This window comes from Rousettus aegyptiacus, unplaced genomic scaffold (assembly GCF_014176215.1).
Source record: "Rousettus aegyptiacus isolate mRouAeg1 unplaced genomic scaffold, mRouAeg1.p scaffold_m13_p_7, whole genome shotgun sequence".
In the NCBI taxonomy this organism is placed as follows: Eukaryota; Metazoa; Chordata; class Mammalia; order Chiroptera; family Pteropodidae; genus Rousettus; species Rousettus aegyptiacus.
In genome coordinates, this window is record NW_023416310.1 from 93,958,692 (window position 1) to 93,972,035 (window position 13,344).

General features: G+C 40.2%; 1 protein-coding gene across 7 annotated transcripts in view; it reads right to left on the minus strand.

Annotated features, from left to right (window-relative positions):
• Positions 1-32: 32 nt before the first annotated feature.
• KCTD16 (potassium channel tetramerization domain containing 16) overlaps positions 33-13,344 on the minus strand; it is a 235,947-nt gene continuing 222,635 nt past the window's right edge. For all 7 annotated transcript variants that reach the window (XM_016126561.2, XM_016126562.2, XM_016126560.2 and 4 more), the window contains one exon: positions 33-6,809. In XM_016126561.2, the coding sequence (XP_015982047.2) occupies positions 6,355-6,809 (455 nt within the window). In that variant the 3' untranslated portion in view covers positions 33-6,354. The remainder of the gene's footprint in view (positions 6,810-13,344) is intronic.

Here is a 13,344-nt window from a genome sequence, read left to right on the forward strand (position 1 = left end):
TTCTTTTTTCTTTTTTTCCTTTTTTCTTTTTCTTTTTTTTTTTTCTGTAAAATTCCACTAGTGACTATATGAATGAAATTGAGTTTGATTTTTACCCAGAGATCTGTAATGTTTGAATTTCGCATCGGGAAATCGGCTTTACTCAACATTTTTGAGGGCTGACATTCTCGGTACAAACAAACCATTGTGCTGAATTAGATGCTGTTAAACTTTGTAACCAAAGACTTTTCCAGGTACTTCAATAGTATTACCACAGACATTAGACGCTGACTCAACACCAGCCTAAAAATTGCGCGTGCCACTCACACAGAGTTGCAATTATAAAGCAACCCTTCTCCATTGCTTTGTTATGCATCAATCCTCCTTCCCCTGCGATGGATGGAGCCAATATAGCCAGGGGGAGAGTCTGAAGGAATGTTGATTTTTATTGTGCAAATGCAGGTGAATTAGCTAAAGGTCAACTCTAAGAATACACTGACAAGATGGAAGAGGTTGCTGGAGAAAGACTTACTAAATCCTCCACTTGGCATATAAGTGCTTTTAGGAGGCTGATAAACAAGGAAATCGTCACCCTTCTGTCCCAGGACAAACCCCTTAATAGTTGCTGGGCCAGGGCACATTTTCCTTTAGCTTTTTCAAAGGATATAAAGGAAAGATGACAGTTAAGGAATTAAAATTTCTTTACCTAATAAACATAATTTGTTCACAAATGAGAGGAACATTTTTTAAAGGTTAGGAACCTGGGGCAGTAAAGAGATTCTACTTGGAAAGTAGAGGAGGGAAGGCCAGTAGAATCAAATTTAACATTTTTAAAAATCTTAGCCAAACAGTCTTAATTAGCAGCTCAAGTTCATTAGTTTCATGAACCATTCTCTACTTTCCTGGCAGCAGTCTAACTTAAATATTCACTAATAGTCATGACAAGCATGAATTTAAGCCATCAGTTCTCTATTTCTTGTAGCATGTGGGGAGTTGGTACCTCTCCAAATATTCTGCTCTTTGGACCAACTGGATCAATGAAACCTTCCAAAATTTTTCTATCTGAATATTCATAATACAGTCATCTCCCATGGTCAGAGTAACTAGAAGAATACAGAACTTTGTGTTATTACACATGGAATGATCACTATTTTGAACTCGCTCCTCATGTCTTTTATTTCTATTTATTCTCCCTCATGGGTTTTGATTGAAGTTTTTAGTTAATGTTGGGGTTCAGGAACTCCAACTCTCTGAGAGCTTTATAGTCCTGCTTATGTCAAATTGGAGGAACTCAGCAGTTCAATGACTCAGTATTTATTGGTGAAATACAGCTAAATTCACTGATCATTCCATATTCATCTTGATGATGTTTGTATGTGCAGCTAATGAACCCACCCACCTTTGGGGACTTACACATTAAATTAGAGATCACTCTTAAGTCCCTCTAAATCCAACTGCATAAGGGTCTGGAGACAAACAACTGTCCTTGGGCAAGGTCATTATTTTTATTCCCTGTTGGGCTTCATTAAGACATAACTCACTCAGATGTGCTCCCATCTACCGAGGGATAAAATTATATTAATGCAGGCTTTCAGTTTGGTAAGAAGTCAATAAAAGGCACAAGCACATGCAAAATGGAGAAGAGGTTATGGTTGACAGACAGATGAAAGGGCAAAAGAATCATGGAAATCTATCCCCTAGTCCTGGGATGGTCTTCTTTGGGACTTTTCTCTTAAGGAATAATGCATGCTTTAACTTATTTGTAGTAGAAAGACAATGAGAGGAAGTGAGGAAGTGCCATTAGGAAGTGAGAGAAATGTTGCATTATCCCTAAACATGAGAGTTTCTCAAAGTAAGGTCTACAGACCATCCCATCCAGATCATTAAAGATGCTAGCCCCAAATAAAGATTACTTGGCCCTAATTTAAGTTTCTGAATCTGACATTCTGAGGTTAGGGTGAAGGAACCTGCACTTTAAAAGTGCTACAAATGATTTTTTTGCATGCTGAGTATTAAAAAACACTGGTAAAAAGTTTGCAATGGAGGTCACTGGAAAAAGAATCTCCATTCCACAGTATATGGCAAAATGAGAAAAACCTGCCCTTAAAACAAATAAGCTCTGTGTTGCATCACAATGCTGTGATTATTAAAGTTGAAGACTCTTAGCAGTATGGAGAGCAATAACTATTTCATCTAAAACCAGAATGATGAAAGCAATATAAATCAAACTCATTCCAGCAGGTTTCATTTGGTCTAATTTCTCTGCAGATATTAATCATTGTTCAGTCCTATACAAATGACATCTAGCTCCATTTTAACTTAGAACACAGAACAGTTATTCTGATTCTTTCTCTAGTGTGTTATTTTGCCAATATAAAAGAAAATAAATAAATTGAAACAGTAAGCCATCAAGATTGCGAGATACCAACAATATCAAAACATTAAAGAGAGAAATGGTCCATGCTAAACCTATAACCTTGCATACAAATTAGCAAAAATATTTATCTGTCTCAGAGTCACTGGGGGCAGCGTGGGGGTAGGTAACTGCCTTCACTTTTCCTTTGAAAACTGCTATGTCAGGTGAAAGTGACAAAAAATTCCCCCTAAAAGTTCACAGAAAGTGTCTCATTAATTTTAGTAAAGATCACCTAGGAGACTGAGGTTCATCAGATTCCATGACATGTTATCTTCCAGGACATGGCAGAAATACCAGCACTCAAGCACTCTGGGCTAATCCACTATGGTAACCGTGGAGTTGGAAGGTTGAAACTGAAGCAAAGGAAAAAGTATGAGACTCAAACTGCCTCCCATTATGGGAGATGATATCAAGTAATTTTGTAAAACACCATACATGCCTTTAATTTCTCACTATAGAATGTTTTGCTTGGCACAGACAAAGGATAATCAGAGAGGAATCTAAAACTGAGAAAAGCAAAAGCAATCCAGAAGTGCAAGCAGTGGCAACTAAGAGGGCCCAGAATGAACAACATCTGCGCCTATGGATAAAAATGTCTCTGAATCAAACAAGGCCAACTGAACAGTGAAAATCTCCATGTTGACTCTCCTTTCATAAGTGTATCCACCGCGAATGAATCGATTGGGGATAGACAGAACTATGGAGGAATAAAGAGCAAGGGGGACATTTATGATTTGTGCATTGTTCCCCTTTTATTTTAACTCACCATGCATGCATTTCCAGTAAGATGACTGTGCCTACGATTACAAAAGACAACATCTCTGCATATCTTGGAAACTTCTTCACTTTTTTGTTTTATGGCTACATCTCAGTGCCATTCTTTCTTAGCAGGGGAGGAAGAGCACCCTACCACAATGATCTAGCATTTTCCCGTCTTCCTGTTTTTCTGATAAACACAGATTACTCCCTTTTTGAGAGTGGATGGGAGGACTATATAAATATGTTTCTTACTTCAGGAGAGCCACGTACCTGTAGGGAATGACCTTCCCAATGTCACTGGATTTTAGCGCTGCAGGATTTCCCAGGGGTAACCTAAGTAGGGACTCCACACATATGATTCCTCATTCATTTGACCCATAGGATGCTGTTCGTTTTTTCACTTCAGCAACTTATAGCCCTTGTCCTAACCAATATTTAAGAAGCGAGCCACAGATATCGTTCTGTCCAGAATTGAACTTAAAGTTCTTAAAACAATTTTAAGTTTAGGAAAACAAGTCTGAATCAAACTGACTACCTGGGCCACCAGAGCATTTAATCTTATAACTCACCCAGAAATCATTTCCAATGTTGCAGGCCTCAAGATGTCACTTGATAATGCCACTCAAACTAGGACTGAAGATTTCCATGTACTTGGTGCCTCCTCAGAGTTCTTTACTGACCAGGACTATATTTATCTCTATACCAATAGCCAAGCTATCAAAGACCATGTCATCGTCTTAGCTATTTGGACTCTTTGGGATGGGTGTCAGTCTATCACTGGCCCAGATGAAAAAACCTTGTTGTTAAACAGATGTCCTACCCCTAGTTTTGTCACTAGGGCTATAAAAGAGCGCCTAAGCAGAAAAGAAATCCACAACAGGTCAAGGGACAGAGAAATAATGCCATGAACATTTTCTTTAAAGCGGTTAATTTCCTACTTAAAGTATGTAAAGTAGTGGGTTGACTGCCATCGTACTAGTTCTCTGATGCTTAGTGTGTCTCCACCTTGATACCATCAAAGCCAGATCTGAAATTAAAGGAAGTTGGGACTTTGGCCATTTTATTTAAGCCCCAGCTAGCTCTTAGACAGCACTTCCAGTAGGGGCACGAGAATCATTTGACCAAAGTGAGTTTGGGGATATTTTCACCAAATTCCACTTCTTTTTGACCTATTAAGTAAGTTCTGTGACTCTGTAGAATCTTTCATTGTTAGGAGAATGGTATTTTGATATGATGTTAAGAAACATTAAAAATAATGAAGACATATTGGTAGGCTTTACAAAGCTATGTTGTAGTTAAGATCAAGTGTCTGCTAATATATTAGCACATAAAACACCACCACTTAAATTTATAAATTATAGTTCTCTTGATAACTTAACTCCCCAAATAAACTTTCTTTTTCACTTAAGTAAACCTTTAAACTCCATTCAAATCATCACAAGAAGACATTGGCTGAGTCTGTCACACAGGTGTAAAGGCAAGAATTACAAACGTTCAGAAAGATATCCATATACTAATGGGCACTAATAGCAGAAATCAAGACAACTCTTACATAATAAATGTGCATCAGTGAAAAATTTCAAAAAGCAATTGGTCATTCTTTTTCCCTCCTACAGACATAATCCAGTTGCCTTTATTACCTGTGATACATATATGTACACACACAATAAAAATTAGGAGTGCTTGGCACACAATTAATGATTAACAAATTATTTTTCGGTTCCCACTGAAATGCGTAAGGAATGCTAAAAATAAAACCTGGTCTCTTAATTTTCATTTACCACAAGTTCTAGAAAGAACTGTTGGTATGTTAATAGAATACAGAGTCACGTGGCTGGATGGCTATTAACAGTTTATTTTTGGCTGTGTCTATACAGGTTGAAGATATAGTTAAGAAAGATAATTTAGAAAGCCAAAATCTTAATTTTGGAGCTTCAGTTATCTAGTTGGGTTCCTCACAGACATGAGAGAAATAACAGCTAATCCTCGTATGGACACAGTCAAATCCTAGAATCCCAAAGGCAAACACAGTTGGCTACAAGAAACTAGCAGTGTAGTACTGTAGGTTTAAAAAGTTATGAGAACTGACTAGGTGTGTAGAACACAATTCCTTCTTAAACAAAGAAAAGGCTGGACCCTGATTCAAGTGTGAACTGTGTGGTGGTCTTACTTCCACAACTATGTGGGAATGCAGAGAGAACGTAAGGTGGATTATGTGGAAAGGCCACACCATTAGAACATGGGCAGTAAGATCTCTGAAAACATTGAAAAAAGGACTGCTCAGCTCCAGGTAGAGAAGGCTGAGTGTGGGGCCGTTTAGCAGTGATTTTTGTGCATCTGCATGTTCGTTTAATACAAAAACTGATTAGCTCTTCTCACCCTCTCTGAGCGCAGAGAAAGAGCATCAGCGTGAAATGGAGCCTGAGGGTGTTAATTTCAAAATAAGGAAGACTATTTGTTGGTGATGAGGGTGATTCGATGTTAGAAAGTGTTGCCAAGAGAGGCTGGGAAATCTTCCCAAAAGGGTTTTAAGAAAAGAGCAGAGGCTCATCTGTCTGAAGTGCCCTGGGAGAGTGGCGCTGGGGCCGGGCGCACCCCACAGCATTCCAGGCCCTGGGGTCATGTGCGCTGTGTGTATATACAGACTTTGTTGTGCTTGTGTTGCACAAATCCTCATGCACACGGAATCAATATAAAGTGGCACACAATATATTTGAGTGAAAAGTCATATAAACCTGCCATTCTCCCCTTACCCCATAAACAAAGAGAAAAGGAAAATTAAAAAATCAAACGTATGCCATTAGGCCACATCTCTTTCTACCACATTCTCCTTCAAAGGAGGGAGGTAGAGATGAGAGAAAAACCAGTTTGGGATAAATGACTCCCAAGGCCTCTCAGCTACACTTATGTAGCCGGCTCTCATTATATATAAGATACTCAGTATGTGGGACCGAGATAACAAACAAACAAATAACCCAAAAAAGATTTTCTTATGCTTCCACATCTGAGAAGAAATCTACCCTGTGGATTTATGCGTTAAGGTAAATTAGGTAAATAGGCAGTAGTATATCCATGGGTATTGTGTTCTAACAAATGTGTATTGTTAGTTGTTGATTTTCTTTTCAAATATGAATTTCTTTTAGGAGGTTGATTTCGAAATGCTTACACGTCGGTTTCCTCTCCCACCCCCCAACCCTCCCCTATAGGCGATACTTCCGTAAGAGTTCAGATTGCCAAGGATGTTTTCTCTCGGGGAACCGATCCGGAATTTTGATCTTGAGGAAATCCTGGATGCATTTTTCCAGCTCTTCCTCGATGGAGAGCTTTTCCTTAACAGCTTTTTTTTTGCTGCTCATGTTCGACTCCCTGGAGCCCGACGTCAGGGTCCGGAGCAGATCGCTTTTCCGCCGCATCTCGGACTGTTGGATCTGCTGCACGGGGCCCTTCTTGATGGGACGGTCCAGAGTCTGGATGTTGGTCTGGCGTGTCACGGGCCCACAGATGACTGTCTCCTGGGGGGAGCTGGCCTCAGACTGGCTGTCACAGCTGGAGGTGGAGAGGTCGTTGCAGGACGTACCGCTCTCCCCTTCTTTGTCACCCTTGCCATTCTTGCAGCAGCAATCACAATGTGAGGGTGACCATCGAGAAGGCTCACCTGCAAGGAAGCACAGGACCCAAGCAATTAATGCCAGCCAGCTCAGCTGGAGTAGCAGTATAGCACCTGAATGCACACAAGCAAGCACCCACAACCATATCTTTGCAAGAAGTGGCTGCAATGGAAGCCACGTCCATTGAGGGGAGGTTAATAATGGTTTGTGTAAGAAAAAAATACAATATAATGCTTAAGCTCACAGCCAGGGGAGTCCGACAGCCCTGGGTCAGGATACTTAGCTGTACTGTTTACTAACCTTGTTATGTTGGCAGACCCCTGAAATTCACAAACCTTTAGCTTCCCCATCTCTGAGATGAGGATAATAATGTTCGTACTGCTTGGAACTGAAAGTCCAGGGAGGACTTATATGAGTCAAGTGAAGTTCTAAACACTGTATGTGGTACACAGTAAGCACTCAATAAATGCTAGCCAGTTTTACTGTGGCTAATGTGAAACCCTAATTCAAAGCTCTGCATGATAGTAGGTACAATAGGGGGTCTGTAAGAGTAGAACGACAGCTATCAGTCAGGAAGGGCTCACTCTGTGCCAGCTTCCACGGAAGTTCTGTGCACCCATCAACTCGTCAGATTCTCATGATCATTCTATGGAGTTGGTAGCTCCATACAAGCAAACTAAGACCATAAGCGTTTAAGCCAACTTGCCATAGTTCGCACAAACTGTAAGTGGCAGAGCTAGGATTTGAATACAGATCTCCTAAATACTGTATCCAAGGCAGCTAACCATTTTTCTTCTGTTTGTCTGTCTGTAATATTCCTTCTTCCCTTTTCAAGCACTGTACAAGGTTTAACGTCACTCTGAAGTTTTATTCACCTCTCCTCAGAAATAGTTGTCAGTTTTTCCCTCTGAATCATTTTTTTTTTTATTTTTTAACTGTCCTTGCTATTGCATGTATCACATTCTAATTCTTTTTTGTCTTCTGCATCTCAGCTCCTATATCATGAGCTCCCTAAAATGGGCACAACGAAGTGTCCATTATTGTAATCCCAGCAAATTGCTCAGAGAACAATGCAGAAATTCAATAAAAGACTCTACCCTTATAATGACTTTTAAGTACCTGGATCCAGCCATATCTGAAGCTAGTCCTATCAGTGGACTTTTTAGTTACATGATCCACTAAGTTACATTTAAACCAGTGTGAGTCTTTCTCTTCCTATTCCCCTGAGTCTTGATACGCAGCACCGAATTTTGCTATTTGAAGGCAGAGCTATTTTTTTTAGATACACAGGTGGTGGCTCCCTGAACTAGAAAATTCACAATGATGGCACAAAGCAGTTTCCTAAATATCATTCACTGCTTCCAGCCTTCCAAACAGCCACCGTCTTGGAGTCATGAACCTGATGCTATTTGCTGATCATATATTATGCACTGGACACTTCGTATAGTTCATTGCACTTAAGCCATGAAAAATAAAGGGAAACAAAATCCCTTTATGATACTAATACTGGGGACCAGGATGATGTAGTATCTTTATATATTTCATAGGAGACCTAGTTTTTATGTGCACTATAACTTATTCTTAGAAATAATGAGCTACTTTAGAATAAGATCCCGCTTTATTGCCATTTCAAATATGGTCAAAGTAGAGGAATCTAGAATGGAAACTAGAAGGAAAGTTATGCCCTGTCTTCTGGTACAATGCCTGTGCTCTACATATCTAAATGATTTAACTATTTATAGCAAATTATCTTGATACAGTTTTCCAGAGGGAGTAAAACAAAGAATTCCCCATAAATCACAACTCCAAGACTATCTCTAACGTATATCCACTCTTTCGAACCACTTTTAAAAATGTGACTGAATAATCACTGTATTTATATACCCATTAAATGCAATGTAATGATCCAATTAGGCAAAAGGAATCACCATGGCACTCATGTCCTAGTTACCCCAGGCTATGACAAATAAATATCTTCCGTGCAACAGACCACTCAACGTGAACCGGCTGGCAATGGAAAATAACCACAGTAGAAGGTGACTGCCATCGGCCAGCCTGGTTTTGAGGAGACTGTTCCTCTCCTTCAGAGGGAGACTCTGCCTCTGCCTCTGCCTCACCAAACCTGCCTGTTCTCATACCAATATGACTCGATGGAAAAATGGCTCCAATGAATCAAGTCAAGAAAAAGTAATTACATTAATCCAGAGTTGATCTAGTTGGATCCTTTTTGAGAAAACTTCAGATATTGAACTTAACCTTTGAAAAAAAAAGAAGAGGCAGAACAGAGGAATGACAGAAAACACGAGGAGAAGAAATACATGCTGGGATATTACCTTAAACCAAGAAAACAAAAATATTTTGTTCCTAAACCCTGTTGAACCAACAAAAATGCAAGCCTGTGTATTTCTGCCCAGGAGAAAAAGGTAAAGTTACAACAGTCACTGGACTAAAAGCCATTTAACAATACAAACACCATTGGGTGGGGGAGCCATGCATGTTGACATGGAAACTGGCATGCAGCCCCCCACTACGTGTCCAAGCTGAGACCCTGACGTGGCCTCGGCTTCTTCCAACCTTGGAGGCTGGGACGATTGTGGATTTAAATGTCAGCAGGGATCCTCCATCTTCCAGGCAAATAGAAATATCACTTTCCATTGTTCTAGGCATGAACATTATTAAAGGGAAATCGAACGACTTCATTTTAATGGAGACTGTCATACTACCACATGCTCCAATATTTTATGAGAACATGTGAATGTTTTACCATTTTGGCAAGATGATTCATAAGGTGGCTTCTGAAGTCTATATATTATGTTGAAATTAAGGAGAAAGATGGGATTAAGATAGTCTAGCTGGAGGTGCTGCGAGAAGAGTGATAGTGGAATTTGAAAAACAATCAGACGTGAGAAGATAGCCACACATGTCTTTCCTGGAAGCACTGTCTGTCTGACTACCCCCTTCCTAAGAACTCAACCACACGCAGAGGTTTTAAACCAGCGCAAAGCAGTAACACGTGGGTGCTCTTGCCCTTGCAATCCCACTGACGTGTGCTCCCCAGTCCTGGAAAGTGTGAAAGAACCCATGAAAGGTAACCCTAAGGCATCCGAGAATCCCTCCCAATTATAGCAAATAACAATCTCATAAATACCTTGGTACTCAGATTGTAACATACTTTTGCTCCCAATTTGCTGAGGTTTCAATACTGCCTATAATAATTCTCTCCATTTGAGGAGAAAATAGGATACAATTGATTAGCCAGATGTGGGGAGAAAATCGTTTCATTCCAAGAAAAGTCTGATTTCCTGATATTAAAAAAGAAAAAATCTATTGCCTTTTTGGGGTTTATTAAATAATTGCCAGTCAAAGGGCCTACCAGCTCTACCTTACTTTAAAATATCTATTGCTGAATTTGTGGGTTATTATACCATTTTTAGTATCTGGCACATAATAGAAGTTTGATAAATGTTGGATGAATGAATGAATGAATGAATGAGCCAAACACATGTGCTAAATTGTATCAAGTTGATGACATAGCAGGACAGATTTCAGGCTTCCAAGTCAGGATGTACAATTTGTCAGCTTGAATAAATTACTTCACTTCTCTGTGCCTCGGTTTCCTCATCTGAAAAATAAAGCTAATAGTATCTTCCTCATGGAAGTTTTAAGAAAATTAAATGAGATAATGTAAAGGTGTTTCATGGTTTATGGCACCCAATAAGCATTCTAGTCATTCATACCTATTTGCTCAAGTATAAGGCAGATACTGATCTACATAAACAAACAAGTCGAGAGCTTGTCAGATATGATTATTATGTTTCCACAACCAATTCTTAGGTCTGGTTGGAGCTTCATGTCAAGAAACACGCTGATGCTATAACTGGACTCATCGGGAAAATGTATGTGGAAGATTTAGTAATGTCCGACTTTGGCGTGGGTACAGTGTCTGACACAGTGTGTGACCAGGGGATAGTTTGGGAAGGAAGGTCCCTTTTCAGTGCAGGGCTTAGACTTTCACAAATGGATGAGTCATCCAGGGTAAAAATTTATTTGAAGGCCCATCAATTAAATTTAAACCCAGAGCCAGGAGGAATTTTGGGGAAGGACAGGAAATTCAACTGCCCTAAGTCCTTACAGCCCGAATCTTCCAATATTTTACAACGTGGAAACACTGAGGGCCCATCGAGCAAACCGTTTGACTGGACTTCATTCCGTTCCACTGTTGCTCTGTGGGAGTCCTTACTGACAGAGAAAAAAGAGGAAGACTACAGAATGTTTCCCCCTATGAAAGATTCAAATGGAGCTGAGGAAAACAACTTAGCGAGCTCAAGAAGTGCTTCTGCAGTTTTAAAAGAAGCAACTCTGCAATCTACCCACACTTCAAATTCTCCACCTGCTAATGGTTGTGAGCGCAACGCACACCATTTACAGCGACAGCTGGGAAAACTGCTTTCCTCTGTCTTCTCCATCAGTGATGCAGGAGCCTGCCCGTCTGTGAGCTAGATGGCCAGATTTAATTTATCGGAGCTGCTGAAAGACATTCTTAGTATCCCGGCTGAAAAGTCAATAACGGCCAAATTGATGTTTTTATAATTCTGCTAACCTTGGAAAAGATATTGCATAGAGAGGATTGGGAATAGGCAGGCTATGCAAGCTTGTGAGAAAAATGCATCTTCGGGCTTGACAATCATCATTTCTTGTTTGTGGTTGACCTTTTCCCCTGGTGGACATTTGGCCTTGGATGAGCCCAGCTGGGGCTCCTCATTAAGAGGGGGCAAGTTTGGGCAAGGACCATCTATGCATCAGTCAGGACCAGTCAGGAAAACAGATACTCCTTTTATCTTAACAGGGAGAATTTAATGTAAGGAATTGGTTAAACAGATATTGGAGGAGTGAAAATGCAAGAGAAGGTGACACCGAAGAGATAAAAATAGTGACAGCAGGAGGCAGTTACCACCCTTATGGCTGGGGAGATAAATAAAAGAGGATGGGTTATTAGAACCCAGAAGCTTGCAAGAGTTACCCTGTGGAGGTGGGACCCAGGCATCTTAGGAGGACATGCTGCATGCTGGTGCCGGTATCTCTGAAGCGGCCTGACTCTGGGGATTACAGAAAAAAAGAAAAAATTGGGAGCTGGGACCAGCTGCTTCTGGGGTAAATAAAAGATGGGCTGTTGCTGATGAGCATGAGCAGACAAGGAGTCCTCCTGGCCTCACGTCTCAGTCTTCCCGCAGCATCCTCGATGGAGAGAATCTAGCAGGAAGACAGCTGGGCAAACGGGAAGAGTGGTCAGCTGAATCCCAGTCCCAGTGTCATACGGCACAGTAGATTGGAGCTGAGACGCAACGGCTTAATAACAGCACACTCACCCTGCCTGAGATGCAAAAAGAAAAACACAGCTTTTGACCTGCTGGAACAGGTGCCTGAATGAGGAGTCAGGAAATGAAAATAAAGCCATCACCTAAGTTCATGCCTTGCTACCCTTTCTTATACATACCATAGGGTTTTGCATTTGTTCATCTCTCTGATAGGAACACTTATTCTTCAGATTTTCATCTGTTTAGCTTTTTTTTTTTTTTTGTCTTCAAGAGCTTGGTTTAAACATCACTTTCTCAGATTGGCCTAACCTAGCTATCGGCCCAACTTAGCCAGTCTCAGTCTCTAGCCTGTTTCTTTCACACCATCACCATGTGCAAATATGGATGTTTCTAGGTTTACTTGTTTAGTGTCTGTTTCCCAAATCAGACCATAAGGCCTGTGTTTGTCCCCTTCCGAATTCTAATACACACTCCAGGGAGCATACAGGCCAAGGTTCCAGGACACATAGTAGATGCTCAGGGAATATCTGCATGATACATGAATGGAAGAAAAAACAAATGATGTATATAGAAAGTAATTTTTAGTTTAGAGTGAACCTTGTGCTGGGGGAAAAGAAAAGATTGAAAAATCTGACATGTAAAGGTCACTGGAATGAAAAATATTTAGGACCATCACTAGACATTTAACATCATGCATGTGACAAAAACATGCTGACCTGTAGAGATAATGGCAAAATCCATAGGCCTATCCAGAATTGAATAATTGCTTATGTATGTATGTAAACATTTATTTTTCATTGATCCTCAGTCATAATTATTTACTGATACATATAAAACAACCTCTAAGGCATTATACAACTTAAGTAAAAATTAACTTCCTAAACATTCAATACCTCATCTCTATTCACACCATTTTCCAATTGTGGTGATGCTTAAAACTTCCTAGCTCAGGTTTTTCACCGATGGGGTTTCTCTCTAAACAGAGGAATGCAATGGTTTGTACAAGGCTTCCTAGTCTACTGCCTTGACCTTTTAAGTGCTCCTTGATGACATGTTTATTTCCTTTTCCAGATCCTTTTTGCCTTTTTCTTGCTTTCTTCCTCCTTATTGTATGTCCTTCTCTTAGTCTCAGTATTCTTCAGTTAGGTCATGCTTGATTACTACTGCCCAAAAGTTCTCACTTGCCTATTGCATAGGGAAGTTCCATGGCCCATCTTGATTCCTTTTTCTATTTTGTCCTCTTCACTTTGGCCATGCCTAGTCACAG